The 18,929-nt window shown below is 40.8% G+C and overlaps 1 protein-coding gene across 1 annotated transcript in view; it reads right to left on the bottom strand.

Moving 5' to 3' along the window:
* The window catches only part of CDS1 (CDP-diacylglycerol synthase 1), a 67,696-nt gene that overhangs the window by 18,261 nt on the left and 30,506 nt on the right, over positions 1-18,929 (bottom strand). The window contains exons 3-5 of the mRNA XM_080648551.1: positions 18,221-18,317; positions 11,396-11,493; positions 8,834-8,973 (exon numbers count right to left, since the gene is read on the bottom strand). Coding sequence (XP_080504677.1) covers positions 8,834-8,973; positions 11,396-11,493; positions 18,221-18,317 — 335 coding nt within the window. The remainder of the gene's footprint in view (positions 1-8,833; positions 8,974-11,395; positions 11,494-18,220; positions 18,318-18,929) is intronic.

Raw genomic sequence — 18,929 nt, forward strand, 5'->3', positions numbered from 1 at the left:
CTTACTCATTTGGCATGTCTCCTACTCTTATATTAAGTATTTTAAGTAAACGTTTCCTGCTGGAAATGATCTTGTAGTCTCCAAAACGCCTAATATATTCCAATGCATAAATTCAATAAATATCCCCTAAGTTAGTTAAGTGAATTCATCGCTTGCTAATAGGTGGACATGGAAAACCAGATCTTAAATTTCAGTTGAATAAAATTAATTTGCTATATCAGTCTACCAAGTGTATGTACAGAATGTTTCAATCTCTGCATAATATAAAAATTAAAAGTAATTACTACGGTGGCTAACATCTATTGAATACTTCTTATGTTCCAGGCTCTTGTTTAAGTATTTTACAAGTTTTAACTCATTTAATCCTCCCAAGATCCCTATGACAGAGGTATCTTTTATTGTGTCAGTTTTACAGATGAAGGAAAATGCACAAAGGACTTCATTAATTTACTAAGTATCACCGGGCTAAAAAGCATTAAACTCTCAGATCCTAATGATCCTCAAGAATCTGTGGTTCCACAAACCATTATTAGCAAGACTCAGGTTAAGAGTGACTTGAAATTTCTCAGAACCATATTATAATAATTATAGTAAAATATAATATTCTCAAATAAGATTTACAAACAGCACTAGTGTTTATGTTTATAGCCTACAAATTTATTACAATGAAGTTTTACTAAATAAAAATTCTACCTAATTAACTGAAATCTAACATATACCAAAATAATGGGAAGCAAATATAAACACTTTTTCCCCAATATATCAGTAAACTTCTAAAGATAAGTATTATTTTTACAGAGGTAGGTACTGGAAATGCATACACCAAATTTAGTTTCAGATAAATAGCCATTCATGCACTCTATTCTGCAATGTCTTTAGAGAGTGAAATCTGAGATAGAAAATAAACTGTCAGCTAATCTATCCTATATGAAATAAATGCTAGACTTAGTACATCTAAGTCATACTTACCAAGGCAATTCTACACACTAGTAAGCAAGGTTGATACTATTCTGACCAGAGCCATGAACCAAACAGCAGCTGCCTTCAGCTATATTCTGATGAGTGATTTGAAATGTCAGTGGAATACAAGGATGGTGACCAAGGAAGAGAATGAATACGGGCTCCCAGATCCTACCTCACCTCCTACTAGACACCTACAGAGTAATCTGACTGGCTGAACTGCAAAAGAAATATAGAAACATTTTCTGTGTAGAGACACAATTGAAAGCCATGATGTTATTTTCTTGAAAGAAAGAAAGAAAGCAGTTGGGGAGGGATTAAAACATGGAATTTGTGGCACTGAAGTAATTAGTGGTTTAAAAGACTTAATTAAAATGACTGCTTTTAAGCTTTTCTTCTGTAGCAGGTAGAACTCTTTTGTGGCTCAAATAGTAACGTCATTTCTATGCTGTTTTACATCATTGGTCCATGGTTAAGGGGGCAAACGCAGATTGGACTTGGTTCAGAGAAAGGCTAATGGGGTAACAGGAAAGCAGAGACAAGACAGATGTTCTGTCCAAACGGACCCCTCTGCCTCTCCCAGCACAACCTTGGGAACCTTTCAACATCACTGGCTATGCATTACCTCCTCACAAATACTCCTGCTATGTGTATGGTTTTCTCTTTCATGAAATTATATAATACCATTCACTCTTAAGCGTTTCTTCAAACAAAATTACCAGCGGAATCATTCTGTATTTTCTCAATGGTGATTTTATCCAGGATAGTCTTGGCAACTCACTTTTACCTGATTCAATTTCGCCTTTAAGACAACCCCTAACATGCAGCTTTTTAGGGTGCTCTAATAGAATATGTAACTATCCGGCTCCTAAATACATTGAGACAATACAATTCTCTCAAGTGGGGGGGGGGGGGAGGAGGTGGAGGAGGGTATAAAGTGTTTTTCTAGCATATGTAAGGTTACATATTAATTTTAAAGAAAAACAATCTGGGATCTGGGGACATAGTTGTCTTCTCCTGCCGCTGGTTTAGGCTGCACTGTATGTCCCAGGCCCTGGTCCTTTTTCTGGCTAGCATTTGGCTCAATAGACCCTTTCTTTTAGGACAAATTAAAAAAAGAAAAAGAAAAAGAAAAACAATCTGAAAAAGAAACACATAAATTTAACTTTTTTGTTCACAATAAAGTTATGTGTATATTTTATGTTTAAATGAGTAAAAATACATATATGCTATATTTCAATAAATCTATGGAAAAGATAACTTTGTACATTTGGATCTATAATAGTTTTACTTTTTCTCTAATTACAAAGAGTATTTGTATGATTATATTTCCAGTTAAAATCATAGGATTTATTACAGTATTGTAAATGAAAGTATTCATGGAAAAACAGTTCCTCACATAGTTTTTCATATGTAATTATGTTCAGTTAAACTTACTGACCACCACTTATGTGTGCAGCACCGTGCCTGGTGCTGTCCTTACAAAGATGTATACATCCTGCTGCCTAATCCCAAGGAGTTCCCAGGTGGGCAGGAAGACCCAGTTACCCAGTGGACTAAAGGGAGGTATACTGAAAAAGAGCAAAAGAGAATGAGATTTCTAAAGGAGTCAGGAAGCCCTAGCTGGTTTGGCTCAGTGGCTAGAGTGTCGGCCTGCAGACTGAAGGGTCCTGGGTTCAATTCTGGTCAAGGGCACATACCCAGGGTTGCGGGCTCCATCCCCAGTAGGGGGTGTGCAGGAGGCAGCCAAACAATGATTCGCTCTCATCACTGATGTTTCTATCTCTCTCTCCCTCTCCCTTCCTCTCTGAAATCAATGTATATCTATATCTATATCTATATCTATATCTATATCTATATCTATATCTATATCCATATCTATATCTATAGTTAGGATAAATAAAGGGGAAAACACATTAAAAAGTTCAAAAGATGAAATAGAGGGAATTTCAGGAAAGTGGACAATCAAAAATTATTTATTGAGCACTTAAGACATACCAGACACAAGATACAAAAATTGAATAAGACAAACATTCCCATTCAAGGAGCTCATAATCTAGCTGAAGAGACAGAAAATAAAAAGAAATAAAAAAGTTTTAAAAATTTACTATTGGTGATTAACCAATTCAGTAAACACATGTAGTCCTGAATTTAAAAAAACAGACAGTAAAATAGACTCAGGACTAAATAATGGAGCTTACTGACCCAGCCCTCATTCTATCATGTGGCTGTATTTTTCATTACCTTTACATAACTAATCAAAACACCAAAATGTTTCAAACATCATTTTAAATAAATTCAGAAGCACACAGCATTGTGTGCCCATAGTCAGACACCAGACTACATCTGAGCTATTTAAAAACCGTAGTAAGTGATTATGCATTGTAGAAACTGTCACGAAAACCAACTTGATTAGCTAAGATTAAAGTTTTCTATTAATCTTCATGGTGAGTTTAAGGTGTAGAATAGCAGTATGGATATAGTTTTTAACAGTCATTAATTCAAAAATGACAAGTGGTTTTGCAGATACAATCTTTTGTGAATAGTTATTTGTGACATCTTTCTAAAGAATTCATCAACATCCTTTAAGATAAAAGATATTCAGGACGTTTGGAGAAAAATTCTTAATTATGCATCAACTTTTGCTATATTTAATTGTATATGTCCATCAGGTTTCTTGAATTCAAAATGTCATACTAAAGTCTCAAGGATTTTTAAAAGGAAATCAAAAGAGTTATGTGCCTGGCTAAAGTGGCTCAGGGGTTGAGTGTCGACCTACGAACCTGGAGGTCATGGTTTGATTCCTAGTCAGAGCACATGCCTGGGTTGCAGGCTCAATCCCCGTAGGGGGCCATGTGGGAGGCAGCCGATCAATGATGCTCTCTCATTATTGGTGTTTCTACCTCTTTCTCCCTCTTCCTTTCTCTCTGAAATCAATAAAAATATTTAAAGAAAAGAGTTAGCCATGCATAAATACAAGCCAAAAAAAAAAAAAAAGAAGTCACCAGTTGGCTAAAGAGATGGTAATGAATATTACCGTAGGTGTAAACAACTTAAGCTTATTCACCCATCACTACTAGACATGTAATCACATGGGTTGCTCTGTCTTCTAGAGAGCCCTGAATCCAAATCACAAAGATCTTCAAAAATATATATATCTAGACTCTAGAGAAAACGTTTGTCCTATTACTTTTAGTCTCACTGATTTTTTCTTGCTATCAGTTAAATTCATTTTATAACAAAATTATCTAAATGTCAGAACGATTTCCAGATCCTAGTCAGAGAGTCATTTTGTATGATATTAAACAAATCATTTAATTTCAAGGGCCGTGGTGAGGAGGTCAGACCAGAGATACCTACATTTTATTTTAATAAAATTCAATGTCAATGAAATAGCTTGGGCTGTCTCTGCTTTTTAAATTTACTTAGATCCACACTTTCCAAAGTCAGAACTAAAATTTTCACAAGACCTTGGAATACTGTTCAACAAAAAAGATTGCATAGTGCCCTGCTAATGTGGTTCAGTGGTTAAGCATCGACCTATGAACCAGGAGGTCACGGTTCAATTCCTGGTCAGGGCACACGCCTCGGTTGTGGGCTCAATCCCCACTGGAGGATGTGCAAGAGGCAGCAGATCGATGATTCTTTCTCACCATTGATGTTTCTCTCTCTGTCTCTCTGTCTCTCTGTCTCTCTCCCTTCCTCTCTGAAATCACTAAAAACGTATTTTAAAAAAAGATTTCACAGCATAATTTGAGAGAAAGATGGAAAGTTGTCAGCATAGAACACTTTCTATTTTCTTGCTCCTAAAGTCTAACTCCATTTGCTAGACTGAGCTCACAATGTTGCTAACCACTTCAACAATCACCAGTAGATCTCAAAACTCTCAAAGGAAACACTGATGCTGAGCAAATACCCTTAGGAAGCACCGTGTGGATGTGCATGTTCTCAGCCTCTTGATCATTTACCCAACAATACATACTGGGAAGCCCAACTCCAGACCCTGTGCTAAGCGCTGGGAGTTAAAACACAATTGAGATGCAAATTGGGGCTTATGGTCTAATAGGACCATATTTAGGCCACACATAAAATAGTAGATATAGAAGACTACTGGCGATTAGTATTAGAAGTTTTGTCATTTAACCCAGGAGCTCCTAGTTTACTACAAGGTTGCATTTTAAAAGTACAGTTGTAAGGGGGAGAGATCAACCAAAGGACTTGTATGCATGCATATGAGCCTAACCAGTGGTCACGGACAACAGGGGGGTGGGGGCATGCGTGGGGAGGGGTTTGGGATGGGAATGGGGGGATGAGGACAAATATGTGATACCTTAATCAATAAAGAAATTAATAAAAGAAGAAAAAAATAAAATAAAAGTACAGTTGTAGGACTGTAATAACATCAATATCCAGGTATGATATTATACTGTAGTTTTGCAAAATATTACATTGGAGGAAACTGGCAAAGTATAAGGAATATCTCTATTATTCCTTACGACCGCATATAAAGACACAATTATCTCAACAAAGAATACCAATAGTGGGGGATATAGAAGAAATTTTTCATGGATTTCCATAAACAGCAGTGAGTTTCTAAGGTCAGCCTACAGTGTTCGTATTTACTTTATGACCCTCTTAGTATTAATTACAAACCTAAATGGCTCAGGTCCTCATTCTATTTAGCAGGAATTACAGCAGCAGTTTCCTATCTGGTCGCCCTGTTAATGTCTCTTAACTCCTCTTTCATTTAATTGAAAATCTGGTTATATCATCTCTTAGCGTGAAGTCCCAATGGTTTCCAAACCCTTCCCACAATACACACAGCTTCTCAAGGTTTGGTTCCTGCCCACCTGTCCAATCTTCAGTGCCCGCCACCAGCCCCGGACACGTCTCTCTCTCTCATTTCCAAGCCTGCAATGCCCTTCCTGTCACCACCCAGCAGATGCCTGCTTGCTCTTTACTTTTCATGACACCTGAACTCTCTTCTCAAAGGCCGTCTGTAGCCTTCCCACCCGCAGCACAGCCAGGCCCTCCTTGCCCTCCTGTCTGCTCTTAGAGGTCCTGGTTCATGTTTCAGCAATAAACTTGGGGATGCATGTCCCACCCATTTCAAGACCCTGGAAGGCACACAGTCAGCCATACTCCCGTCTCCTCTGCACCATCCACAGTGTGGAGCATCTGGAAAGCACTCAAATGTTTGTTGGAAGAATGACACTGACTTTCAAAGAGCTCCTGTGAGTCCAAGAGCCTAAACTGCACTATTTCTCCGACAGTAATGAGTCAGAAAAAAAGGAGGGAATACTGGTTTTATTTTATAAAGTTGAGTTGGGAAACAGTGTAGGAAGCAAGCAAGCACTATAAAGGTTGGCTGGGAGGCTGTCATGTATAAAATGTATAAAAAGAAACAATAAAGAAAACAAGTTACATCTTCGTTACCACTCAATTGAGAAGTTATCCTCAAGTATAAGAGCGAGCAAACCTCAAAGGGAAAGTAAGCTGAGGTAATGGTGGTCACCGTGCTTCCTGACATTCTGCCTCGCAGATACTGCTGTCTGCGCATCAATACAGATGCTACTGCAGGTATGGAAAACCTGAGATCAATTCCGACGTCCCAATATAAAACTACCCATAAGCTACATCATGTGGGAAAAAGCAGGTACAGAATAGTCTGCTCTCACTTGTATTTAAAAAAAAAAAAAATGAGGGGGAATGGAAGATACAAACATATAAGCGTGAACACTCAAAAAATGTCTGCAATCGCTGCCGTGAGCGCCTGGAGACAGTAAGGCAGGCTCCGAGGCTGGAGGGAGGTTTCACTGAATACTCCTTTTCCGTCTACATGTTCCTATGGGCAGGCATCATGCTTTCATTTTTGGAAACCAGTTTAAAAACACACCTAATTAAGGACTCTAGTGACACTTGGCTTTTGGTGCACTCACTCCCTATTCAGAACCCATCCATGGTGCTCAGAGACAGCCACGCCCCATGGAGAGGCCAAAAGTAGGAGCTCAAGTCAACAGCCAGCACTGACTGTGGCCCTGAGGGCGAGCCATCTCTGACGTCCAGCCACTCAAGACTTAAAGACTAGCACTGCCTCCATCCGATGCCACCCCGGGAGAGGTCCTCCTTCAGAACCGCCCACTGAGGCCCAGTCAGCCCCCGGAACCATCAGAGAAAACAGTAAATTCTTTAAAGCCAAAATAAAAAATATAAAACTAGTTAGGATTTCTGTCTTAAAATGGCAAGTTGACCATATCATTTATTTCTATTCTGTCCCAGTAGCCTAACTAAAATAAGGTTTAGGCAAAAACCCACAGAGCAAGAAAACAATAAAGAAAATAAAACCCAGAGAGCAAAGAGAACTAAAGAAATGTCAAGGAAAACAGAGGAGAAATGGCTGCAAAATGTTGGATGCTAGAAAAGAGATTGGATAACTTTTAGCAAACCTAAGAAATCAGGGACAGCTAGTAGTATTTTCTAGAGAAAAGTGAGCAGAAAAGGCTCAGTGGAAGGCAAGAGTGAGGCCTGGGCTTTTAAACTAGAGTATTAAGTAAAAGTCTACTAATAATAAGTGGGAGCCTTGGCCAAAGCAGTCAACTGTATGAACAGAATAAATATATATATTTTAAAATATATTATTTTATTGATTTCAGAAAGGAAGAGAGAGGGAGAGAGAAAAACATCAATGATGAGAATCATTGATCAGCTGCCTCCTGCGTGACCCACACTAGGGATGGAGCCTGCAATCCAGGCATGTGCTCTGAGCAGGAATCAAACGGTGACCTCCGGTTCATAGGTTGACGCTCAACCACTGAGCCACACCGGCCAGGTGAATAAAAATATTTTTAGACATTTACCTTCTAAGAACATTTCACAGGACACTATCGAAGGCCATGCTTACAACAAAATGAGGGTGTAGACCCAGAAACTGGAGGGCATGGAAGAGAAGAAATAAGGAGGCCAAATCATGCTGGTGCGCTGGCAGGCCTACCAGCTGCCAGTCCAACGTAACACCACAGAAGTCTCTGGAACAGGGGTCTCCAGGAAAAGAGAGAACTGATATGCTACTGATTTGTGTGAACATTTGAAAAAGCTACCAACGACATAGGACAGACCTGAAGGAAAAATTAAGGATTGCTACCTAGAACTTTACAAATGTGGAGAAAAGAAGGGGAAGCAGTTACTAAGCTCAAGCAAAACAAAAGGTCGTAAAAGAACAAAAATGTAATCATGGATGCTTTATAGAAAGTGATATTTTAGACACCTGTTTAATGATGTAAATCCGACTTTTAAAAAGTGCATATCTAAATCAATTTCTTAAAAATTTGTATATGGTTGGGAAACTTTAATGGAAAATAAATCTATAATCCTAACTTTATCCTAAGTATCAGATTCTTAATCTAAAATAAAAAACAAGTGGCACAGCATACTATAAATAAATATATTGTATTTATATATATTGTGACTATGTAATGAACCATGTCAGAAAAACGAAATACCCTGATTAAGTCTATATGAAAACTCTATTACCTAGAAACAAATTAAGCAATATAAGTGTGAAAGTTTCTTTGTAAATTATACCTGGTTATATCAATCCATATATTTAAAAGTTTCTTTACTACTATTTGCAAAGAAATTTTTCAAATATATGGAGTGACTATTAAATAAGTACTTTTAAAAACCACCATTAGGATATAATTTCTATTTAAGACCCTACTGAAAAAGAATAGCTTTTTACATGGGACAATTAAAAAAAGAAGCTGCATTAAAATGTAACAAAGAAAGGATGTTACGAATTTAAATAACAAAAATAAAAATAAACATGTAAAATCTGTTAGCTACATATCGATACAGAATATCTTCCTTAACTTACCTGCCAGATAGAGGGCAAATGATATAAATCTATGGTAGCGAATGAGGAACTGAAGTTGCTCTTCTCTTTGAACAAATGTAGCGAAATAATCAGCTACAGTCTCTCCATAGAAAAAGTAGTTTACACAGAGTAGAAAGTACCTGTAATTTAAAAATAATTAGCTTTTTATATTTGAAACTTTTTTATGTCCCTCAGAATTCCAGAAACAATATTAGGAAACAATATGAAAAACACTTTCAATCTCACAGTAGAACATACTTGCAACCTCTCTCTCCCCCGCTCCCCTCTCTCTCTCACACAGCTCTAATGCTTTTTATAGTAGCGATCCTAAGCCAAATTTCCACCTGCCCCGCACATGTTGGCACCCTTCTCCCTCTCCTCCATGCTCCCGATGGCCTCCTGCTGAGCAGTGATTTTTAAGGGGCAGCAGTGGGGATAGGAGCTAGCAGCAGGTAAAAACCTCCAGTAGAACCTTTTACAAATCACATAAATCATCTGTCCTTCCTCAAGCTCTGGTATATCTTTTCACTCAGGGAAAGGTGGAACCCATGAGATTTTGCTATGGGAGCCGGAAAAAAGGCTGACAAACACTGCCTTAGGTTCCTAGTGCCCAGGTAGCCAGGAGACAGAAAGGAAAGGGGTGGCTTCCCTCTGGATCTCATGGAGGGAATTATGCCCCACTGTTTTCAAAGGGCAAGTATTCTCATTTCCATCAGCTGTGCCACCGTTTTGCTATCCTCCTACACTGGAAACTGTCGTGGACTCTTCTGTAAGGCTATCACAGCCCAGTCTAGCCCACCAGTACATTTTGCCCACTACTCCCCAATAAGTAAGTGCCTTCTGCTCAGGAGGGCCAGGAATGTCACCATCTGTGGCACATGAATCCTCAGTCCCACACCTAGAACATGACAGGTGCTGCTTCCCCAACCAGAACCCTCTTCTCTATCAGAAGCTTGTCTCTAAGTGATGGGTTCTCTCCCACCTTCTCCTTGAAGCCTTCTACAATCACTGGCCTATCCTGACCTACCTTTTCTTCCTACACTTAGAATCACCCCTGCCCTGGCTGGTGATGTCAGTGGTTAGAGCATCGGCCTGTGCACCAAAGCAGTGGTCGGCAAACTGCGGCTCATGAGCCACATGCGGCTCTTTGGCCCCTTGAGTGTGGCTCTTCCACAAAATACCACGTGTGGGCGCGCACGTACAGTGCAATTGAAACTTCGTGGCCCATGCGCAGAAGTCAGTTTTCAGCTCTCAAAAGAAATTTCAATTGTTGTACTGTTGATATTTGGCTCTGTTGACTAATGAGTTTGCTGACCACTGCACCAAAGGATTGCAGGTTTGACTCCCCGTCAAAGGCATGTACTTGGGTTGTAGTTGCGGAAGGCAACCAGTCGATGTGTCTCTCTCTCATCAATGTTTCTTTCTCTCTCTCTCTCAAGAGCAAAAAAAAAAAAAAAAAAAAGAGAATCAATCCTGCATGATTTTGAGTTTAATTATTCTCCAGCTATTTAATCTACCTAACATCTTCTGTACACTTTGTGACTACCAAAATCAAGAAACTATTTTTTACTATGCTGAACCCCAAAGGTGATACATTTGTTTTAATAAGACACTGGCCCCTCTGGCTGATGCGAATCAAATAACTAAGCTCAAAGGCATGGCAAGTAGGTTAATCGCGAACTATCACAGCATTATGTTTCCTGGTCAAGGTATTGATAACTGAGGATTGCCCCTGCAAAGTTTTTAAAAGATATAAACTTTTAAATATTAAAATCATTTGGCATTCTATTTTACTAATGTTCACATACATTTGTGCACATACAGTATTTCATGGGCTGGTAAGTTAGCACTATTTACAAGGGTGCCTTACACACTGCCCTCATCAGAGTCTTCTGCATCCCCTACCTGTCCTTCTTGTTGCATGTCATGGGGCCAAGGGCCTGGAGAGGAGACCAAACCACAGGAACAAAGGTGTGGTCACCCCTCCTCTCATTGCCTCCCTCCCTTACCCTGGGCCTATGGGGGCTATGGAAAGGGTGGGCCAGATCGCAGGGGTGGAGATGGGAGACAGACATTTAGTTTGGACTTTCCCATCCTGAATCAACCATTGGTCACTCAAAAAATAAAAAACAAAAACAACTATTTTCATCTTTCAGTCTTTGTAGAGATATCTAATTCGGTCTCATGTCAACCGAGGGGAAAAAAGCAAAAGATTACACATTTGTAACATTTTACAAAGGAAACTTATAATTATAAAGGATATAAAATGTGTCCAATATTGAGGGGCTTTCTTAAAACAGGACAAGAATGGTGTATAGATTCTATATAAGTTAGATATCTCTACAAAGGGTGAAAGATGAGGTATTTTAACAGTTGTGTTGGAATGGGAGAACTGAAGGTGATTTTCTTCTTTTCAAAATTCAGTTGCAATTTTTTAATTTATCTTTCTCCAAAATCAAGCTATCAGATCAACTATATGGATACTGACTGATCAGAATGGCCTCTCTTACCAACTTGAGAAAAGAGTCAGATTTTCATGTCAAAAGGTTTTAAGTCACTTACCAGCTGAGTGTTCTAAACCATGGCAGGTCATAGGAACGATAGACTCTGTAACCTATAGTGATAATTTCATGGAAGCATTTCACTTGGATGCCTAGAACCTGAAACCAAGAGAAAACATTGACATACATTTCTTGATGTTTACATTTAATAAGTAGCTTGTTGTCATATGAGCCTATCCATTTTTAATTATTCTAAATGTCAGTAGCAAAAATTCAATATTCAACATCTCTAAACTCCAGTTTAGAGGGTAAACAAAACAAGGTTTTTTACAGAGATCCTTCCTGGGGTGGGAGGTGGCAGTGTAGTTCAATCTGAGGAATGTGATCTGGTTGGTCACAGGTAACTGCATCAGGGCACGTGCCTGGTTGCGGGCTCCATCCCCAGTGTGGGGCATGCAGGAGGCAGCAGATCAATGATTCTCTCTCATGCTTGATGTTTCGATCTCTCCCTCTCCCTTCCTCTCTGAAATCAATAAAAAATATGTTTTAAAAAGAAGTTATTCGGCCCACTCTGCCACTTAAGAAATTATTATGCCAAACTACTATGAATAGTTAGTTCTTTTAGGAAAAAGTCATAAACGTGTGTTATAAAGACAAGAGGAAATTGAAATACTGTCCTTCAAATAACCTTTGTACACCCAATGTCATTTTTAGACACACAAAAAATCACAGAATGGGGACAATGCTAGATGTTAAGATAAAATGGCAAAGCCGTGCTATTTATAGCAACAGGGCCTTTTAAAATACCAAATACACTGATGCAATGTTTATGAACACATTTGCTCAAGAACCATTAGCACTGTATATGTCGTATTTTACTTAGAGGAAAAGAAGTACTTTTAATAGCACACACACATATTTATATGATTGCCAATTACAGCGTGCAAGTAGAATTAATATGGAGCTGCTGGGAAAAGATAAAACAGGACTCAAACATTTGAGTTAATATCTTCCAGGGCTGGGTGATTACTCAGAAACTGATACTCCACGCCATCAATACTGTTAGCAATGCACATTGGTAGGACTCCATTGGCCCAATTAATGTGTTAAGAACCTTAAAACAGCAACCTTTATGTAAATGCCTGTTCTGCTAATTACTGACATAGGACATCTGTTCTCAGAGAGGCATTGTCTGTCAGGGAGGACACACACAACTGCTAATACCATGTGGAAATAGTTACATGGATATAAATAAGCACAGGCAGACAAACAAAAAAACTGTGGGAGGGGTTGGGGAGGGCCACAGTCCCAGGGCAAAGGAGGAGGAAATAGAGTTATGTATGTAAGAGAGGACAAGGCATGTGGTTCTCAGAGTTGCTGGAACACTGAGGTGGGGGTGATACATAGAGAGATAAACCGAGTCCCAGAACCATAGGAAATAGCACAAAGGAGTCTGCTGGTCGTGAAAGGACATGATCAGACGGGAGTGTCTGAAGATAACAGAGGTGGAAAGAATTAACTGCAGAGGCAGCACAGGTAGAGACAGTAAGGCAGGCAGGACACCACCATCCGGATGAGTGTGGGTGAACATCTACCTTGGATGGGGCAGAATGGAGTGCAGGAATAACAGACATCGAGGGGTAGAACTAACAGGATTTGGAGGTTGAGGAAATTGGGGGAGTGGGGACACAGAGTAACACTAGGTAAGGCTTGGGAAACTGATTTATGCAGAATGGCTGGGGTTGGAATAGAAGTTGAGATCTGCATATGTTCAGTCTGAACTATGTATGGTACCTGTGGGTTACCCAAATAAAAGTGTCTATTCTCACTTTGGGAATCTATCCAAAGAAAATAATTCTGCATATGTTCTGCAATAAGTCTGCAATATGTTTAACAGTGTTATTCACAAAAAAGAAAAACCAGAACATAACCTGAATGTCTAAATATAACACAATGGTTTAATAACTTATGAGGCACTCCATTCCATGGAGTAGATGAATGTATTAAACCAATGGTTTTAAAACTGGGGCAACACAAAACACTTGAGAAGATATTCTGTTTCCATAGCAGGATATAAAATTTTAGTCACATTATGACTATAACCATGGTTTTTAAAACGTAAAAGAAGCCGAAACCGGTTTGGCTCAGTGGATAGAGCGTCGGCCTATGGACTGAAGGGTCCCGGGTTCGATTCCGGTCAAGGGCATGTACCTTGGTTGCGGGCACATCCCCAGTGGAAGGTGTGCAGGAGGCAGCTGATCGATGTTTCTCTCTCATTGATGTTTCTAGCTCTCTATCCCTCTCCCTTCCTCTCTGTAAAATATCAATAAAATATATTTTAAAAAAATAAATAAAATAAAACGTAAAAGAAAAAAGGATTAAAGGAAGCATATCAAATGGCAGAATTAACTAGGTTTTGGTGGTTAATGATTGGGTTGGATGATTTTTAAAATTATCTACTTTCCAAAGTAATTTTAATATACTGTTATACCTCTCACAATGGAGAAAAATTAAACACTATTAAAAAGTAAATTATATATTGTATATTAAAAGAATTACTATAAGCATTTCCAAGAAGGTGGACGGGGGGTTAGGGGGGTGCTCCTACAATATCTTCTATATGTGCACACCTGCTTTTAAATAAAAATATGCTTTAGTAAATCCATCATTTGGAAAGTGTGATTCAAAGCTGTGGCTGCAACAATTAAAGTACTATAAATAAAAGTTTGAAGGGAAAAAGCTCATTTTAAGGAACATGAGTATGAGTTCCATCTTAAAATAGTAGCTATCATTTCCTAGACGTTTTTAATAAAATTCTCTTGAATTAGTCATTTTTAAGTGCTGATATTATTAGGCAAATGCAAACTATATACAATGTGTCTGACTCAAAATAAAAATGACCTAGTTAGGGCCCTGACCGGTTTGACTCCGTGGATAGAGCGTCGGCCTGCGGACTGAAGGGTCCCAGGTTCGATTCCGGTCAAGGGCATGTACCTTGGTTGCGGGCACATCCCCAGTAGGGGGTGTGCAGGAGGCAGCTGATCGATGTTTCTCGCTCATCGATGTTTCTAACTCTCTATCCCTCTCCCTTTCTCTCTGTAAAAAAATCAATAAAATATATATTTTTTTAAAAATGACCTAGTTAGGGATATGGATGTAAATAAGACTTTAAAGCACATGAAAGCAATTGAGAACCAACAGTGTGTATGTCCATCCATATCTCCTTGACATAAACATCATAAATACAGCAAATGTATACATGCATGTGTACCTGTGTGCAGACATGTGTGCATGCATATGCAATAAACCTAAATAAGAGCGACAACAGTTCAAATCCACTTTAACTACATCTACACTAATAAAAGGGTAATATGCTAATTAGACTGGACAGACCAGACGTCCTTCTGGACATCCTTCAGGACAAAGCTGCAGCGGCTGTGAGGGCTGAGGGCCGGCGTTGTGGGAGAGGCGGCGGCGTGGGAGAGGTGGCAGCGCTGGCTGGTCCAGCGCTGTGGCTCCTTCTGCAGAGGCAGCGGGAGAGGGGGCTGTGCGGTCCCAGTCCCAGTGCTGCCCTTTCTGCAGAGGCAGCCACAGAGGCAGCAGCGCAGGCCCGGTCCTCACACCACACCTCCGCAGAGGCTGGACGGGGTGCGACCTGCTGTGCCTCAACCTCCCACAGGCCCTCCCATAGCCAGCCTGGTCCCAGATCACCCCCCACCCACCAGTGGGCAGGGGGCGGAGCCAGCACTAAGAAATGAGGGCCAAGGGCCGGCAGCTGCGGCTGGCAGAGGCAGCAGCAGCAGGGTGATGGGGGCAGTGCCTTCCCGATTGGCCTGGTCGCATCCTGTAGAGGAAGGCCAGACTGTGGCTTAGGCCCGCTCCCTGCTAGTTAAATCTACTTTAACTACATCTATACTAATCCCCTGAGGGCTCCCGGACTGTGAGAGGGGGCAGGCTGGGCTGAGGGACCCTGCCCCCCCCCCTCTGCCAAGTGCACGAATTTTCATGCACCAGGCCTCTAGTCTTTAATATTCTTGTATTCTCCTCTGATTAAGCTTACCAAAAAACCACCTTTCGTAGTGGGAAAAAAATGAACAAAAAAGCCCGAGTGCTTTAGGTATGCTTATGATTCTCTTTTTAAAAATCAGAATCCAAGGATGTCTTCAAAGGGGTTTTGAATTTTGTCATAAAAGAGTGGTGAAAAAAACAGTCTCTACCAATTCTGGCCCTACTCCACACCGAACAGTGTAATGTGGAGACCACGTCACTTATTCACAGGGAGCCCACCGAGTCAGTGTATCAAGGATGCAGATGTTTGGCAACGTCTTGATCAAAATTATCTTCTAACGGAGACTCATAATTCAAATAACCCCCAGTATTTTCAATGGCTCCTTCGTGCTTTATAAATAAACCCCAAACTTCTTCATGTAGTATGTCAAGGTCCTCTGGAATCTGCTCCCTAATCATTCCTCCAGGTTCAAAGGCCCTGCCTCTAGGAAAGAGCAACACACCTTTTCTGACACACCTGGCCGTGAGGACCTTTGTTCACAGCACGCAGGCATCCACCCTGATAGAGCCTCAAGGTCCACCCAAAGGTCCCTCAGACACAAAGCCTACGGGCTGTCTGCTATCATGCAATCCTGCTTCCAGGCTGACCCCTCACCACGCAGCACGGGAAAGTGCTGTGCACACACTCACTCCTTCAATGCCCAAGCCCCGAGGCAGGTGGTGGTCACTTGGCCCTCGGAGCCCTCAGCGGGCTCAGATGCAGGCCGGGAGCCGGGCTCTTCTCTCCGGTCTCACCTGGACGGTGCTCGCCCCGCCTACCTGGCTTTCAGACTCAAGAGCTTCTGCCCTCACATTAAATGAGTCCTATTCATTATTCATTTATCTTGCAAAAAAAAAAGCTCTTCAATTTCTTATTCATTTTTGTGACCTTGATATCCCCACGGAAGTACAAAATTAATGAGGACAAAAAGAAAAGTGAAAGGGCTTGACGGTGCTTAGGAGAGTTACTTTAAGTGGTTTCAGGGGTTGGTGGAATTTTATTTTTCCACAAGCGTGTCTAATTTCAGTTCAAAATGGAATCTTTTCTAGAATAAAGGAAAGCCATCTCATATTGCTCCGAGCGTAGTGCTCTGAATAGGACCAGCATGGAAGGAGAAGACAGGTGAGACAGGTGAACGGAATTAGAAGTGGGCAAGAACAAGCAGGACACAGGGAGGTGAGTACAGAAGAAGAGGCTAAACCAGTGGTCGGCAAACTCATTAGTCATCAGAGCCAAATATCAACAGTACAACGATTGAAATTTCTTTTGAGAGCCAAATTTTTTAAACTTAAAACTTCTAACGCCACTTCTTCAAAATAGACTCGCCCAGGCCGTGGTATTTTGTGGAAGAGCCACACTCAAGGGGCCAAAGAGCCACATGTGGCTCGCGAGCCGCAGTTTGCCGACCACTGGGCTAAACTAACCGAGTTGGGATGAAGAGGAAAAAATAATAAAATAGAGACGCTGCAGATCCCCGAGAGCCGGCTCTCACTGTTCCCTGCTAAATCACACTCAGCATAAAGTGACAAATCTATTGAACAAATGCACTCTCCTTCTCACGCCCACCACTTTGCTTCCAATGCTTCATGCTTCTTTAGATGTCAAGGCCTTTATGTCCAGGAGTCTCTGCAGTGACCCTCCTTCCCCCAAGCTCCCTCTCTCACCACGCCAACTCCCACTCAGCCTTCAGACCGAGCACTTAGGCTGGGCACAGGCCTTGGAAAAGCGTTCCAGTTCCCCCTTTGCTCTCACAGCATCCTTTTTTCTTTTTAAAAAATTAAATGCTTATTGCAGCTTTTAGTTGTATTTCTGATCAATTCTTTAAGGCCGTGGTCAGCAAACTGCGGCTCGTGAGCCACATGTGGCTCTTTAGCCCCTTGAGTGTGGTTCTTCCACAAAATACCACGGCCTGGGCGAGTCTATTTTGAAGAAGTGGCGTTAGAAGAAGTTTAAAAAATTTGGCTCTCAAAAGAAATTTCAGTCGTTGTACTGTTGATATTTGGCTCTGTTGACTAATGAGTGTGCCGACCACTGCTTTAAAGTATAGATTGTAAGCTCCGTGACGGCACAGACGGGTGTGTTTTTCTCACCGGATCAGAGCCCAGAGCTAGCACAATGCCTGGCACATGGCAGGCATCCTGGGAGCATCTGCTAAGGTGAATGAATTAAATACTTGTTGGGCTTCAGGACTTGTTGGGCTTCTCATACATGACAAAATCCCCACTCCCAGAACAGCTTTCACTCACCTCTCTGGTCTCCTCCCTAGGTCCCCTCCACACCTTGCTCACGATGTCCCCACCTTGGAATGCCCGCCCCCGCCTCCCCCACTCCCCCGCCCCGCCTTGTCCTGTCCCTCTTTCAGGACTAGCTGTGGCATCACCTCTTCTGAGAGTCTTCCTTCATCTCTGTCTCAGGCTGTTTCAGGTACTTTTTTTACTGTGCTCTCCCAACAAGTTCTACCATGGGGCTTACCCCATTTAATTACTATCCTATTTACTCATAAAGTTACTTACATGCCTCTGCCATTTGATTAAGTTCTTTGAAGTTAGGGATCTAGCTAACAGTCCTATATGTTAAAGTCATGTATATGTGTGTGTTTCTGTTTTATCTTGACAAGAAGACATGAATAGGCTGTATATACTTGATCTCTGCTGAATGAACACATTCAAAGGCCATTTTGCAAACAGAAAAGATTAGCCTTGTTCATTTCATGAACTACAAGATGCTTAAAGGAACTAAATTTGCTGTTACCAAGTCTTACATTGCCTTCTTGGTCATGACATGCTCATATTACTGAAAAACAAAGTAAGAGCACCTTAGGGAAATGTAAATACTTACAAGAAGCATCAGCATAAAAGATCCCATATAGATGATCAGGAAAAACAAGGAAATCATCGTTAGAGTAAGAATTCCACGAATCCACCAGTTTTTCCACCTGCAAAGAAAACGTTTATAAAGTTAGCACTTAATGTGTTCTTACAGTATTTTTTTGTGTGGATGGTTTCAGTATTGAGTTACCAGACTTAAGGATTTTCCCTAATTATACTTTAAGAATCCCTCATAATAAAAAACAAAACAACAAAAACCCAACCAGCCAAAGAGCATTTGTTCACTCACTGAGAGCTAAATTAAATGTAAAGATCATGTTAGCCAAAGAAAAAGCCTGATTTTTGTTTATTATGACGATGAATCATGAGACTAAGCAGTGAGGTGATTAACATGGACGTGTGCACATCTCTCAGGGTCATTCAGAAGGGAAGAAGCAGGCAGGTGCAAAAATCCTCCAAAACGATGACCAATCCTTCGGGGTACTCGATAAAAATAATAAGATTTTAAGGTGATTCAGACAGAGTGCGTGACCTTCCAATGAGTAAAAGGAAAGGGAGGCTGATGCAGAACTGAAACTGGAGAGCACAGCAATGTCAGTGAAAGGAAGAAGGTGCCAGCGAGGAGGTCAGTCGCAGAGGACAAAGCCAAACTGAATGCCACGTCCTTCTGTTGCTCAGTGTGCAGCCTGCTCTCCTTGGTTAGGGACAGGGCCCTTAGT

Source organism: Plecotus auritus, assembly GCF_963455305.1.
Source record: "Plecotus auritus genome assembly, chromosome: 1".
NCBI classification, from domain to species: Eukaryota; Metazoa; Chordata; class Mammalia; order Chiroptera; family Vespertilionidae; genus Plecotus; species Plecotus auritus.